Source organism: Citrus sinensis, chromosome 3 (genome assembly GCF_022201045.2).
Source record: "Citrus sinensis cultivar Valencia sweet orange chromosome 3, DVS_A1.0, whole genome shotgun sequence".
NCBI classification, from domain to species: domain Eukaryota; kingdom Viridiplantae; phylum Streptophyta; class Magnoliopsida; order Sapindales; family Rutaceae; genus Citrus; species Citrus sinensis.
The window spans coordinates 43,426,795-43,442,055 of NC_068558.1; the positions used below are offsets into that span (position 1 = coordinate 43,426,795).

At 37.6% G+C, this 15,261-nt stretch overlaps 2 protein-coding genes and 1 long non-coding RNA gene across 5 annotated transcripts; 1 reads left to right on the forward strand and 2 right to left on the reverse strand.

Annotated features, from left to right (window-relative positions):
- Window positions 1-559: 559 nt before the first annotated feature.
- On the forward strand, window positions 560-4,852 carry LOC102617968 (beta-carotene isomerase D27, chloroplastic). The gene is made up of 7 exons (XM_015530714.3): window positions 560-992; window positions 1,119-1,258; window positions 1,766-1,858; window positions 3,195-3,256; window positions 3,538-3,644; window positions 4,447-4,539; window positions 4,709-4,852. Exons 1-7 carry the CDS (start codon window positions 731-733, stop codon window positions 4,747-4,749), a joined length of 798 nt encoding a protein of 265 aa, XP_015386200.1. The 5' UTR covers window positions 560-730; the 3' UTR covers window positions 4,750-4,852.
- LOC107177216 (uncharacterized) lies at window positions 2,766-6,457 on the reverse strand. 3 transcript variants are annotated; one of them, XR_008053706.1, is made up of 5 exons: window positions 6,281-6,456; window positions 4,411-4,901; window positions 3,949-4,020; window positions 3,338-3,449; window positions 2,766-3,187 (listed from the first exon to the last, which is right to left on the reverse strand). It is a non-coding gene; the product is annotated as an uncharacterized LOC107177216 (long non-coding RNA). The 3 variants fall into 3 exon arrangements; XR_001508368.3 differs by lacking the exon at window positions 2,766-3,187 and having other exon boundaries at window positions 3,238-3,449; window positions 6,253-6,457; XR_003065205.2 differs by lacking the exon at window positions 2,766-3,187 and having other exon boundaries at window positions 3,238-3,449; window positions 6,281-6,455.
- Window positions 6,458-9,464: 3,007 nt separating this feature from the next.
- Window positions 9,465-13,521, reverse strand: LOC102612778 (protein LONGIFOLIA 1). The gene is made up of 4 exons (XM_006479556.4): window positions 13,050-13,521; window positions 11,496-12,971; window positions 11,205-11,391; window positions 9,465-10,262 (listed from the first exon to the last, which is right to left on the reverse strand). Exons 1-4 carry the CDS (start codon window positions 13,197-13,199, stop codon window positions 9,682-9,684), a joined length of 2,394 nt encoding a protein of 797 aa, XP_006479619.2. The 5' UTR covers window positions 13,200-13,521; the 3' UTR covers window positions 9,465-9,681.
- Between the last annotated feature and the right edge of the window lie 1,740 nt (window positions 13,522-15,261).

Sequence of the window (15,261 nt, forward strand, 5' to 3'; positions counted from 1 at the left end):
ATACAATTTCTGAAAATATTTTCGGACATCGGCATCTAAACCATTTCTGCATGACTCCCCCAAGGTTCCCTTGCATGAACTTTGTGTGACCAGCATAAGTTCCGTCTAGAATTACGATTTTACTACCATAATTTTTATATGAAAAATTGCGGTAATAAAATCGTAACTCTAGAGATAAAATAAGATATTAAAAATTTTAAGTTACAGCTCCAAAATGCGAACCTAATCGGCCTTTTGATTGCTAAAAGCCTAAAACTAAAAGATAAGACCACTGTTTTTATTTGATTGATTGAAATTTGAGTAGAGGAGAAAAACAAGGTGGATGTACAAGGAGACAGGTGGGGTTAATGAAAGAGTTTATTTGGGCCGAATGGGCAGCTGATATCACTCGACACCATTAAAGTAAAGTAAATAAATAAAATTAAACTAGAATAGCAACAAGCCAACAACAAGAGGTAGCTAATAGCCATACAAAAGTATCTTTCCAAGCGAAGGAGGAATGTTTTGTGCGGGTAAAAAGTCCAAACTTGACGAGTATCTCCGCCCTCAGCTTTCTATAAGATGCTCTTCGTGCACATTTTTAACTTATTAACTAATGTCACACATATACTCACATACCATTTCCAACTAGCTAGAACTATATATATATATATATATATATATATATATGTAGTTATATTGTAAATTTTTAATATCCTATTTTCTCTCTAAATTTCCTGCTCTCTCTGATATGGAAGCCAAACTACTTCCTCAAACTTACCGTACCCCCTTCATCAGCACGGTGCTGGTTCCGCGGAGGCACCGCGTCCGTATTATTAAGCCGGAAACAAGTTGTGTCGTTGCTGTGCTCGCGAGGCCAGCGGAGACGAGAAATGCGAAGCCAAAACAGTTGGAAAGAAAAGCTGAGGTTGTGCAGAAAACGGTTTATAATGATGGCTGGTTTGATCAAATTGCCATTAACCATTTGTCTCAAAGTGTCCAAGATGCTACAGGTTTATCTATCTATCTATCTATCTATCTATCATCAAATGATATTCATTGATTGTTTATGTTTGATTAATTAAAATTAAGATGTATTGATGACGGAAAAATTAAATGTATGAATCATATGTATGCAGGAATAAAAAACAACAAGGGTGGTTATGAGGGGATGGTGGAGGCAGCAAAGGCAGTTTTACGAAACTTCGATCAAGCCCAACAACGTGCAATTGTCATTCAAGCCCTTGAGAGAGCGTTTCCGAGGCCAATCCTCACCATGGCAAGTTCGTTTTCTTTCTTCTTGTTCCTGATGATCACTGAACATGCATGACACCACACCATCGATCGCAAGAAAACATAATAAAATCTTCATACATAATTTTAGAGTTGAAAGTTAATAATAATAATAGCAACAAAGCATCGTAATAACAATAATAATTCAGTAAATGAAACAACTGGCTTCTGAGCACGAACTGCGGTTGTTATTTTGTCGGCGTGCATGGGAAATGGGATCCGTTGCTGCACCGCACAAGGGTCTCTTCCAAATGATTGAGTTTGATCACTTTGGGAATACCCCTCACATGTCCTTTAATTTTAAAGTACTCCCTCAACATACGGGGAGACTCAAAACTTTGACCTTACCAATAAGGTAAAGACTTGTCCACCAACACAACCATCAAAGAGTTGTCGGTAATTTTTTTTTTCTTTTAAACTTTTTAATATTTTGATTTGTTATATTAAATTAATATTAATCGGATAGTATCGATGCTGTGGTGTCCAAGCCCAGGTACGAGCCGTGTTACCAGAATCTAAATTGGCAAGGGAATTTTTTGCCGTCTTCACCACAATATTTTTTGCTTGGCTGGTCGGACCGTGCGAGGTAAGATAGAGTAATACCACTGATGTGCATTCACATTGTCTTCTCAACTATAATGCTGCTTGGTTCAGAGTTGGTTTGGCCATCAATAGAATCGGACTCAAAATCTTTGATCGGCCCAAACTAAATTCATTTATCAAATTGTATACATTTGTGTGAATGTTGGTGTATATCAAATAATAAAAAGAAAAAGGGAAAAAAAAACCTTACATCAGTGGTATGCTATTAATAACCTTGCTCCCAACAAAATACATGCATTAAATAAAATAAATCTTTAACTTTAATTAAAATGATAAATTACTCTTTTAATATTGAATGTTATTATTATTTTTGTAGAGATTGATTTAGAAATATAAATGAGAAAAAATATATAAAAATTAAAGAATTATACTGGGGCGCGGCCAAGCTACGATGGTCAACACCTGGCCATATTATCAACTAAGCACAAAAGACATTTTGCTTTTGCATGCCAGGAGGTTTTGTGCCACTATTTGGTAGTGTGGTGTTGTTGTTTAAAAGCCATAGTGACTATGTAATGTAAATTCTAATATGCTTAATACATATGACTTTTAAAGTTCACAACTTTGACATGGTGGGTACAATATAAATTTTTCATCAAAAAGTGTGTAAAATCATCTTAACGTCTACACAATAATTGCTAGTATTTATCAATCACTTGCATAGATCTCTAAGAATTATTAGCTCCTCTAAAGATCCTCACCCCCCCCCCCCCCTCCAAAAACCAAAAAATAATAATAATAAAAAGAAGACAAAAATTATAAGACCTTCATCCTGGTCATTCCATATAGCTAATGTACATAAGGTTAATTTGTGCTAATATAATAGAACTTAGCACTAGGGTCAAGAAGTCGTTAAGAAATGCATAAATGAGAAAATAAAAATAAAAAGGCCAAAGTAACTGATAATATGATGGGGGGTAAGCCTTGCATCATTATTATTATTATTGTTTTGAATTAGTAAATTGTATTCAAGAATCAATAATAACCAACAATACATGGGTATAATCAGCGATAAATACAAGGTCACATAGGACTCGAATACACCGCCTAAAATCTAATCAGGACAACATCTAACAACAAAGAAAACGAAATAAATAACCGTTGACTACAAATTTCTAATAACCGAAAGAAAAACGACTTTACACGTAGGGCTCGAGTACATCATTAATGCTTTGGCTTGTGTGATTAGATTATGATGATTAGGTTTCGATCACTAAAATGTAATGCGTGTGTCACAAGCACACATGGTTTCAATTTGTTTCAGTGAATTTGTAATGTGGATCTTACAGGAAGTATTTTATCATCTTTCTTTCTGCAAGGTGAGGGAATCAGAGGTTAATGGCAAGACAGAAAAGAATGTAGTCCACATAAAAAAGTGCAGGTAAGTGCATCTATTTAAATTCAACAAGCATATTAACCCAATAATAATAATAATAATAATAAAGAGGACCCACAAAACCACCTCCATACACTTTTGTGCCTGAAACAATCTGGTCCAAAGATTTTTCTCCTCTGGACTTGAGTCTTCTACATTCCCATCATGACAACCATCATGATATTCATCATAATCATTCCTGAAAATCAAAATCATGATTAAAATTTTTGTCATTCTTAGATCATCCATGTAAGTTCATCGACATGTTTTCTTAAAATATTTTGCAGGTTTTTAGAGGAGAGTAATTGTGTAGGGATGTGCACCAATCTATGTAAGATGCCATCTCAAACCTTTATCAAGGACTCCCTGGGAATGCCAGTCAATATGGTCCCTAGTAAGTACACTTGTCAACTAACTAAGTATATAAGCATGGTCGAAAAATGAAACGAACTCTTTTGGAAATAAGGAACAAACATGCCCATATTCTCCATTTTTCTAAAGCAAGAAAGAAATTTGTTGGAACAGAATGTCCATTGATAAGAGAAGTTCTACTCTGCATGCACTATAAATATATCAAATAGGGAAAGTTGTCATTTGATCAAACACAATGTGTTTTCTCTTAAAGCACGTCTATTATTCAAACCCAAATTAGTGAACAGCTAAAGTGAATAGAATCATACTTCAAAGAGTACTGGTACCTGCACTAGAATGTGGAGGCTCTGTTCATCATGTCAATAAAGGGCCCATGTATAGCCACTTAGGGTGCACAACTGCAAGCAGACCTAATCTCAGATGAGAATCCTAGCATATGAGTTCAGACAAGAAGAATTGTATATTTGAATCCATAAAAGTAACACTGGAATTCCTGAGAATAAAGTATACTACATATCATATCATTAGTGCAATGTATTCCATCACGTTGTTGAAGTCATTGAATTCTTCTGTTTTCCATGAAGCCAATCATCTTTTAGAACCTTCCTCATGTAAAATACCATCACTAACATATTAATTCCTTTTATTAAAAGCATACAAGTTAAGTGATAGTTACATTCCCACGTGCCAATCATTTGTCAAGAAGTATGGAGCCACTAATCAATTTTTCTACTGTAATTGAACAAGAAGCTATGATAAACTCAATATGAAGATTATTTATCACTCACAGTTGATATAATTGCACTTTGCCTTCTGATGTGCAGATTTTGATGATATGAGCTGTGAGATGATATTTGGTCAAGAGCCTCTAGCATCATCTGATGATCCAGCATTCAAGCAACCATGCTACAAATTATGTAATTATTCAACTACATCTTAATATTTATCCCTTTATAACCACACTACAGCTACATGTTGGGTCACTTCACCTGAACGGCCGATAAGCCAGGGGTAGACTGAAACAGGCAGCTTATAACCTTCTGAGGGTATATCATCCTGACTTGCATTATTTTTGTAATTGTGCAGGTAAAGAAAGCCGAAGGCATACCCTGAAGTGCTCGACTTGATACAAAATACGGAAGTTGGACACTTTTGATTATTCAATCGTGACAAGTAATACTCATACATATGTCCTTCTGGTAGATGCGCAATACTCGTCATAGAACCGCGATCTGGAAATTCATAGAAGTGCTTTTCCATTTTCCTCAATATCAGGCATCTGTAAATGAGATTGAGACTCTGAATTTCAGGACAATCAGTTAAGAACATTACAATACATATTTTATTATTTTAAGGAAAAAGGAAAAGAAAACAAGAACCTGAGCCAGTAATGGGCAAAACAATAACTTATATTTAGGAAAAATAATTGTGATTCCCGGCTACAAAATTCAGTTTCCTTGAAGAATTTTTCAATGTGCATTAAAATTTAAAGACACTAAACAGGAAGTTGCAATAGATATTAACATAGGTTGCTTGTCTTCTCTTCAAAAATAGAAAAACTGACCATTATTTGAAAAATAGTTGAACAGTCTTTTTTTTTTATTTTTTGGCAAGAGAACTGCCCTTATTTTTCACATCTGATTTCAACTGTGAAGTTGGGATATAAAAATGATCTTCCTAGGTTTAAATAAAATTAATGATGTAAGCATAGTAATCATGGATGCACGTTCAGCTCAAACACGCATTCAAGGGAATATGGAATCAAATCAATCGTAATGTCAGCTAGTACGCTTGAGGTTCGACTACAACATATAAACATACAACGCACAACTGTATGATGATTACTTGGCATTGGGTTTATGTTAGTGACCTTGTTGCAAATTGAACAAGTCAATGAAACATAAACTAAGGGGTTACCAAAGGAGGCAATCATCCAAATGAAGAGAACCGTAGAAAATGAAAGAATCTGGTTACTGTATTAAAATGGATCGTTTAGTGATGAGTTCTTAAAGCATAGAGGCCGATACTCTAGAGGCTTCTTTGCCATATTTAATAAGTCGTACATACACTAATTGCAGACGCAAATGCTTAGAATCTTGACCGAGGCTTTAATGTAGGGTTTGAGGTGAGCAAGGTGGGCCAAGAATGTCCACCACCTATTGTTTTGAGTGCGGAAAAATCACTAAGCTATGATTTCTCATGCTGTCTTGTCTCATTAAGAGAGTGATCTGACCCACTTTCGCCCGTTAAAAAAATTATCTGAAAGTGGGTAACCCAGCAATCTTGATAATAACATTTTGAAGGCTTTTGGTTGTTCATATTGTGTGAGACAAACACAGCAAGTGGACGGACAAGGTGTATTTGGGGTTCATCCTAAGACAGCGTTTGGATCTCTACATCCACCAACATTATGACCAAACCAACAAGATGATCATTAATTCCAAAAAAAAAAAAAAAACTGATTAATAATTGAGAATTATTCCTGAAGAGATAGTCAAATTAAATCACAACTCAACTGATCACACATTTAAATAGAATATAAATAAATTAATTAATAATGCTTGATCCTGAAGTAGTCAAGTAGAGATAAATCATTGTCTTAATGGAGCAGAGAACATGTACAAACTCACAGAGAAAATAGTGGAAATATAGAGACACCTGATAATCAGCATTGCAGCTTCACAAGCTCCACGATTAACAAGCTGGCTTCTTCGGCTGAACTGAGAAACCGTGGTATTGAAATTTTACGAGCCCTGTATCCGTTCTTTGTTAAGATATTTTATTCTGTAGAGGGGAGTTCTGCTTCTGCAGGGCCGATCTCAAGTGACGAAAGTGGGACTTGGGGCAGTTTTATTATGTTAGCAGAAATGGGCTTTGGATTACATAAGGCCCAAAAGGCTCTGAACATATGCGAGCTGGCCGCAGCATTCTTAATCACATAGCGCTCTGAACCCTCAAAGGTTTCTCACCAGCCCCCATTGTTTCATTAACCCCATTTATTTTTTAAATTATCCTTATTAAAAGACAAAAATTTAACTAAAAAAAAAAATTAAAAACCCTAGTTACGCCTTCCACTACTATTGTCACCACCTCAAGCCACCCTTCTTTATCATTCATTCCAATTTCAACTGTTTTATTGTTAGCCTATTTTTATTATTTTTCATTTATTTCAATTAATTTATAATTTATTGATCCGCATACTGAAATTATTCTTTACCTCTTTTTATTTGATATTACTTTTAATTTTTTTATACTATCATAATAATCTCATTAAAATCAAATCAAACAAATGAGGGGTTTTGTGGTTTTGTTCTGCAGCTATTGTAGAATTTGCTATTAATGTCAAATCGGCGACTAAGGGCTTGCAGTGCAGTGGTGAATGTCAATATGTGATGGTGGAAGGTGGGCGGGGTTTTTGAAATTGCACTTATTTTTAATTATTTAACAGTAGCAATTACAAAAATAAGTGAAATTAATAAAAAAAGAATATGAATTGATAAGATAAATTCAGAGAATCAAATATTGGTACTATTCTTGATCTGGACTCACTCAGCTTGTAAACCATCTAAAAGGCCTTCAGGTGGGACAATAATAATTTCTTGATAACTGTCTGTCTGGGATTGCATTTAGCCATAAGCTTCTAACTTATTTAGGTACCCAATAATAATGTATCAAAAGAAGACAAAAACTACTCACTTCAAATATATTATGTATATATGTGTGTCATTAAAAAGAAAACAATAGGCATAGACTTCGGCCCCCAAACTACATGATCATGTTACTCGACCTGGTAGACAAATGTATGTACTTAAAACCCAATTGAATTTGAGCTCCAAACTATTACGTCGTGGCCAATAATGGAGTTGCTTTTGCCAAGGGGCAAGGACCCAGAGCCCAGAGAGAGGAGACAGCGACACAGATGGCATTGACAATCAAACGCGACAATGTTCGGAGAAGATTTAAATAAGTTCTCCATTTAAAATATGGCCATAGTTGATCAGTAACATCATGTTCCGCATATTCATGTCTTTTCAATAATATTTAGAGCACACGTACTACAGATGACATGAAATTATCAAATTATTTTCCAAGTGACATAGTTTAACGGCAGATTCGAACGATTTTGCTAATCTGAAAATGAGCAATTAAATGTTTTAAAAAGGTAAAAAACGCAACTCTTAATTGTCAGAAAAGTCCATAGCAATGGCCTGTGGCCATGCCAGTGCTCCATCTACATCTCTTGGTAGATGCTAAAATAAGCTTGTGCCCTTTTTGGGATGGAATTTAGATCTAGTGTTGAGCTGATTTTTGCTCAACTTTTCATAATCTTCTGTCATATGTATATGTATAATAATATACGGTTAAGATTCAATTAGTTATATATATTCTTATCCAATAAATATCAATTACATATTGTTTCAAAGGTTAGTAAAAAGTTCATCACAATATTGAATCTAAATCTTTTTGTATGACAGGAACCCCTTTTCTTTTTCTCTTCTTATTTAACAAATTCTTTTTTCAGCTTCCTTGCCTTTAAGAATTTCTAGTTTTCTACTGACGGAGGGAGCAAGCAAAGGAGTGGTCAAAAGGGGGCAGCATCACTCCTCACATTGTTAGGTGGCCATACCATATACATCAACTGTTGCCAGAGGGTGAACAATTAGGCCTGAAAAAAAAAAAAGTGGCAAATGGGACCAACCATGTGGGCATATGGGCCACAACTCGGAAGCCCAATGATACAAAAAAAAGCGATATTAAAGTGGTTTTTGTAGGCCCACTTCTGAAGAAGGAACTATGCTGAGGTTAGCTCTTATCTTTTCAGAAACACCAACAATAATTCAACCATTTTGTTCTTTTGAATCATGCATCCATCGCAAGGCATGACAAAAGCTTGCCATATAACATGATAAAAAGCTCAATAGGAAGAACCCACTGGCTTCATGCCAAATTATTGAGGAAGAAATGATAGTTCTTATTCATCATGCATTCAGATAATTTGTATATTAACCATCTGATCCACAAACCGCCTGGACCCAACTGGGTTTGATATGGAATCAACCCTCTACAATCAAATGGTCAAAAAATGTGCATAACATGATTGATGTTCAATAGAGACGAGCTTGTTAGAATCCTAGAGAAAAATCGAAATCACAGATAAAACGTAAAATTTCTCCAAAAGAAGAATCCTGGGCACATGGTCCGATACAGGACTCATGTTATACACTGGAGATTGAATCGACACTTGTACTGGTTGCCATAACTTCACTGATGGCATGTGCGAGTTCTGAAGGGCAGAATCATATTAAGCTCGAATGGATCGGTTAGTTTGATTTCATTTATATTTGTTAGGTGGTGAAGGAGTGATCCGAAGTTATGAACTACATTGTTTAGAGTCCTTTCAAACAGTTGCTTTTGGCGGAAAAGAAATAATAAAGGATGAATGGACCACCTTTGGCCCTCAGTTCTGACTATGAAAAAGCTTATCATTCTTAAATGAACATTCTGCTTATTTAACACGCCTTGAGACCCTGGCATCTAAAGGTCAATGACGAACTAAAATCACTTAATGATGACCAACCACCACAAGGTGGCAAGATTATTAATACCCTAATAGCTATAATTATCAACTCATAATTGCAGTTCAATGGAATAATTTACTTCACTTAGAGACGAAGCTAATGCACTTTCCCTTTGCTTGAACGCTAAAAACAATGTCAATTTTTGCATTCATTTTGAATATTAAATTGCTAAGCGTGGTTGCCAAATGCTTGAAAGCTCACGCACCCACTTGACAGCATTTCAATTCCGGACTCGAACTATATCGCACCTTTTTACAACTTCGAAAAGTAATCGTTTGATATGATGCCTGGATTTCAGGTTAATCAAATATCAAACATTTCCCAAATTTGTTAAACCGAAAAAAGGATGTCAAGCTTTAATTAATTTTTAAAAAAATAAAAAGAAAAGAAAGCTAATAAAACAAAAAGCAACGAGCCAATACCAAGCTAGTGAAATTAATTTAAAAGCTTCTAATTGGCCCTCAGCCCCTCACTTCCAGTTCAGAATATCAACTTCCTACGAGGCAGCGCCGCTACTGGATTACGTTTCCCGGAAAAGGCAGCGAGATCACGGATGGTTTCCCCGATCAAATCTTTAAATATGAGCCGTTCTATGTCAAGCACTGCCTCGGACATCTCAATCGGGCAATCCCCGTTAATGGCATCCCCCGCTAAGTCCTTTTTTAGCACACCACATATGACATTAAACAAGTCATCAGATGAGTCCCTCTCCCGGATTTTCTGAAATTCCAACCAAATTTGTTGCAGTGAAGCCTGCCCAGAATTGGAATTTGCATAAGAAACGACTTTCCATGGTGGCAATTGCCTCCTGCGAATCAGAATTTCATTGATAGTATCAAATATAAGCTTTCTCTGCAGTCTTGAGACCTTGGAGGTATCCTTTCCCTTGAGATATTGTTGCTTCTCTAGCAATAAAAACATATCTGAATCTTCCGGTAGGAAATTTGATGCCCGGAGAATATCCGAAATGTAGGTGAAATCAGAGTCATCATCCTCCGATTTTGATTCCACAGATGAAATCCCTAGGCTCCAGATATCATCTTCCAATTCGTTTTGCTGGTCTGTTATTTACACCAGGTAAAATGCACAAGAGTCAGATACGTAGCTGCTAACATAGCAAACAACAGTAGAAAATGTCAAAAGACTCAAAACCTATAGTAGAGCCCACACCATTGATCGAACGCCAAACAATTTTCATTCAATATGAGTAACATACTGACATAACAAAAGCTTAAAGATGCTGACAGTGACAAAGAAAGGAAATTGAAGATGCCTCTGATTGGTTACCAACGTGGGCCACTCCATAACAAAACCAAAGGCAGCAGCATAAAAATGCATAGCTATCGATGGCATCCCAATGGACACCTGTCAGTAAGGTTCAGCGAACATATTCCATTTCAAGATTCAACCAGGCTAAGCTAACCACTGGGATTTGATTTTACCCAGATCAGGTAATTTTGCAGAAAAAGAGGTTCCAGTCACTGCCCTTTTTTAAGTACCATCATCAATCACAGTTGTAGTTCACGCATTTAATTTTTCACTCCAAAATCCAGCTTCGTCGTTCTCGTCAATGAATCCGACGATCGGCATCAGTGGGTACCCTTGATAATCAATCCCACGTGATTGCTCGTGCCACATAAATAATTTAGATTTCCCACTACATCATACAGTCATGGTGTTCACTGTTACCTCTCTAAAACTTAGCTCAGCCTTTTTCTGTACCCGAACCAGGTAATCAACAATTTAATGTTAATTAAACAAATCGCACTACATTAAAACCTAATTAATTTCATTTTCTACCCAAAACCAGGAGAGAGAGGACAGGGACAAATATCTACTACTATTGAACGTACAGCATTGACTTAAACGGGCCTAGCAGTAGTAGCATACAATCAAAGACGTCACGATAGTCAAATGCAAATCCAGAAAGCCAAGCCATCAATGTCGAACTGTGCACAAATTAAACGGAATGGCAGGGAAAAAAAAATGAAAGAGTCTCGCACCTTTGAAATCAATGCTCCGTTTCATAACAGGAGAAGGAGACGACTCGTCCTTGTAAAACGATGAGTCAAGCACCGATACCGGACTCGGTTGCAACTCGCTCGCAGTTATTTCCGCTATACTGTGTAGCAGCTTATCACATCTCTCCAATAAGCTCCTCCCTTCCTTGTACTCCTCCACTTTTGATCTCTACATTACAATTTAGAAATTTAATTAATACTTGTTATTAAAACGGAAATAAAATAAACTTTTTTTTCTTTATTTTTTGGAAATACTATCAATTAGCAGCTTACCTCAGTATCAGTTTGAGAAGAGGTGCAGCTTATACTACATTCAGAAATCGTGGATACTTCATCCTCCGCTGGGGTGAGTAACTTATCGTCCTTGTGACAAATCTCAGCCATTGGTTTGGCCAATCTCGGAGAACGGTTTGTCGTCTGATCTGATCCAATCCTTTTCACTTTACTCCTTGGAGATACTCTGCTCTGCTCCATAACCGTGGACTCATTATTCACTTTCCTCTGCGTATCGATACTCAACGGTCTTCTCCTGCTTGGACTTCTAATGCTGGTCTCGCTTCTGGTCGGCGAAATCGAGTTTCGTCCTCGGATAGGACTGCTGTGGTTCCGTACATTCCGGTCAATCTCCGGTCTGTCACGTCTCGGGCTCACCCCTGGCGACATCTCACCGGAGAAATTCAAGCTCCAACGAGTTCCTGCCCTTCGAAAACTTGAAGGAGATGACGAGTCGTTGCCGGCTATTCCTTGCCGATTAATTGCCCCCGGCTTCATAACGACGATTGGAGATTCATCATAGGCGAAGTTTCTTAGACTTGAAGCCTGGCTTGAGGGTTTCTTCGGATGTAAAAGGCCTTTCAGTTGCAAAGCTTCAAGGATTTGCTTAAGAGTTTCGAGATCCTTAGAAGGCTCGTCGATTCCTCGCATTTTAAGCCTCTTCTCAATCTCTCCGTATATGGAAACGCTCTGTTTCGGCTCGGGAAAAAAATCGGCCGAGTCGAAGAAGCTCTTCTTTTGCAGTTGAACTATTCCTCTTTGGGGTGCTTTAGCTGACTCGCTTCTCACACTTCGTACATTGAGCTGCTTTGGATCTACACGTCGCCCATTCACCATTCGTTCTTCGGTACCTGCATTGTTTTGATTTTGCCTCGCATTCATCTGCGAATACGACGGCTGCGATTGTTTTAACTGAAAGTTAATCCCGTCGATGAAACGATACTGATCTTTGGAGACTCTAGACTCGGAAGCGGATCTTCGTAGCTCCGCTTTCTTAGCTGGTTCAGGATCCGAGTTAGGCAACGATTCAAGTCCCATGAGCCTCGCGATGACGCTCGTTGAACGTCGCTGCTTTTCTAACTCTTCTCCCGCTGATGCTTCTTCGGTGTTTTCACAACGGTTTGCCGATAAAATCGCGGCGTTAGTGCGGATCTCCCTGGGTTTGAGGCTTCCCTTGGCGTCAACAACGGCTCTGCTGTCTAGAGAAAGCCTGGGAGCTTCTTTGCAAAACTTCCACGACGATCTTGTACCTTCCTTGAATTCGAAAACCGGGAGAGGAGGCGCCACCTTGCTGTCAGTCTTCAACGAAGTTGCAGGCTCCTGCGCCGGAGACGGAGACGGAGACGGAGGCCGAAGCTCCGTCACTGGAGATTGCTTGAAGCGGTCCGGGGACGGTGTGGATTTCCCTTGCTGCTGCTCTCTCGAAATAGTAGAGGACTCAATACTCTTCTCCGATTCAAAGGTAGAATCAGCAGCCTGAATTTAGTTTCAAAACAGTGAAATAAGCAGCCAAACAGAGCACAAATACAGAAAAAGACATAATGATAAACTGACCAGAGAGGGAGGGAGGCGTTTGGTGGAGCTAAGGCGTTTGCCGGTGAGAATATGATGGCGGTCAAAGATCTGGAGGAAACCAGCCATGCAACCCATTTGCTTCTCAATCTGTTTCTCTAGATTCTGCTCATGTACTATTCCGGTCGTCATTTTCTCTTATTATTTCTCACTTTCAATCTTCTTTTTTTTTTAAAAAAGCACGCCTGCTCTCTTTTGTTGGCCTAAAAAAATCTCACTCTCTCACTTTCCGATCTCCATTTTTCACATTCCTCAGTTGCTCTGTTTGTATCTCTATAACTTCGCCTCTATCAACGTCTCCCGCTTTTCTGGTCTTTTAAAGGGTAGGCGAAGTTAAGGCTGAGGACAGAATGCGGGGCCAGACAAAAAGACAGGAACTGCCCTTTCCGTTTGATGAAATTTCAGAAAAGTCTTCCTCCAGAGTTTCGGCCCTATAGCTGTAAATGGCAATTGGGTCCTCCACCAAGGGTGGGCTTGAATTTGAGATTGCATATTTAGGGCCTTGTTTATAGTTGTAGAAAGAGCACAAATGCTCCGTGGGTAATGCTGTCCACGTGTCCGATTCCACTTCCTTAATGTTCGTAACTTTGAACGATGACCAACTTTGACCAATTTTTTTCCTAAACTAGCCCCGCCATCTTGCGCACTTAATAAAAAAAAATGGTTCATAATGATTGATGACACACTCGTCTGCATGCAGTGACGCTCAATACCATATGACTTTTCAGTCCCTTGACTGTTCTACAACAGCTTATTGGCTAAAACCAAAATACTCTGAACGATTCTTTGGCTATATTATAGAGTACTAATGTAATTCTCCATTTTCAATTATTCTTTTCTCTAAGAAAGAATCAATTGGTAACTTACGTGTATTTTAAGGCCATATGATTTTCCGATATGAAGCAGAGACCGTTCTCTGCTATCTCCATTTATGATCATCAGTTGCGGGTGCATATGAACCAATTTAAGGCCGCAATAAGGGGGAGAGAGGGGCGGGGGGGGGGGGGAGGGGGGGGAATAATAACACACATCACGAGCATAGTTGATAATTCTTGAGTGTAAATGTAATAATGTTAGAGAAAAATAAAATACATTACATTGCATTACTCCGTTTAAACGGTAGATATATCATTTATATGGTAAAGTGTAGCCCGTGACCGTGAGCATTGGTAAATTTACCCACCATGACTCATGAGTCGAGGCCACGCTTTTGTTTTGTTTTTGTCCATCTACGTCATCATTTTTTCTCAAATAGCGTGCGTGCGTTAGCGACAATTTAAAAGCCGAAGCCTTGCAGCCACGCCCACGCGGCATCCCACAAACTAAACTTGATTTTCACCTCCGCCACCGACTGACCAAAACTACCCGACGGAGGTTCGGGAATTGGAACTCAGCCACCGCCTTTCCACGGTTGGAACACGTGGCCTCAATCTAGAGTCACAGCTAGCTACCAGGTAATACCACAGAGGTACAGAGGTAGCTGACCATGACAAGTGACAACAGTTCTATATAATCAATGGGGTAAGCAGTGCGCCCCCTCACGGAGTATGCCACGTAAGCCACGAGAATGAGAGCAATTTAGTTTTTGCTATTCGCTTCACACGGAGGGCGCGTTTACTAGACATAATAAGAATACGGTGGACGATGAGATGAGCTGTAATAACACTAAATTAGATATAATATTTTGTGTAATTTAAGATAAATAATTATGTATTATATTTGGCATATTATTAGATTAGATAGGACTGATTAATAACTAATATATTTATTTTATGTTAAATTAATTATTATAGCAGAACTTATAATAATATTTTGCTCTTTGTTTTTATTTTTTTACTATTTTTAGTCTAACTCATTATCTACTGACTAAAAGAAAAAATGACAAACCATTCTCTTATCCAGACTAATAACATAAGATAAGATTTTAGCTTTAAAAATCTTATAAGCTAAAATCTTATAATAGGGATTCTATAAGATTTATGTATCAACTATTCACATGATTAATTGGTGGGATTTAGATTACTAATCTTAACTCTATTTTGGCTCCAAAGTCCAAACTCTAGATTAAGGAGTAGTTTGGCAATATTGTAATTTTTAAAATAATTATTAATAAGTATGTTGTAAAAATAATCAACAGTAAAGATAATTTATTAAATATTTAGTAAAATTTATAAGTTTTATAAGTAGTAGTATG

Excerpts from the sequence above, each read along its gene's own strand:
- LOC102617968 (XM_015530714.3), top strand. The coding sequence starts at position 731 with ATGGAAGCCAAACTACTTCCTCAAACTTACCGTACCCCCTTCATCAGC. Across the intron at positions 1,259-1,765 it reads CGAGGCCAATCCTCACCATG|GTACGAGCCGTGTTACCAGA; the intron begins GCAAGTTCGTTT and ends GTCCAAGCCCAG. Across the intron at positions 3,645-4,446 it reads GCCAGTCAATATGGTCCCTA|ATTTTGATGATATGAGCTGT; the intron begins GTAAGTACACTT and ends TCTGATGTGCAG.
- LOC102612778 (XM_006479556.4), bottom strand. The coding sequence starts at position 13,199 with ATGACGACCGGAATAGTACATGAGCAGAATCTAGAGAAACAGATTGAG. Across the intron at positions 12,972-13,049 it reads AACGCCTCCCTCCCTCTCTG|GCTGCTGATTCTACCTTTGA; the intron begins GTCAGTTTATCA and ends AACTAAATTCAG. Across the intron at positions 11,392-11,495 it reads CTTCTCAAACTGATACTGAG|AGATCAAAAGTGGAGGAGTA; the intron begins GTAAGCTGCTAA and ends ATTGTAATGTAG.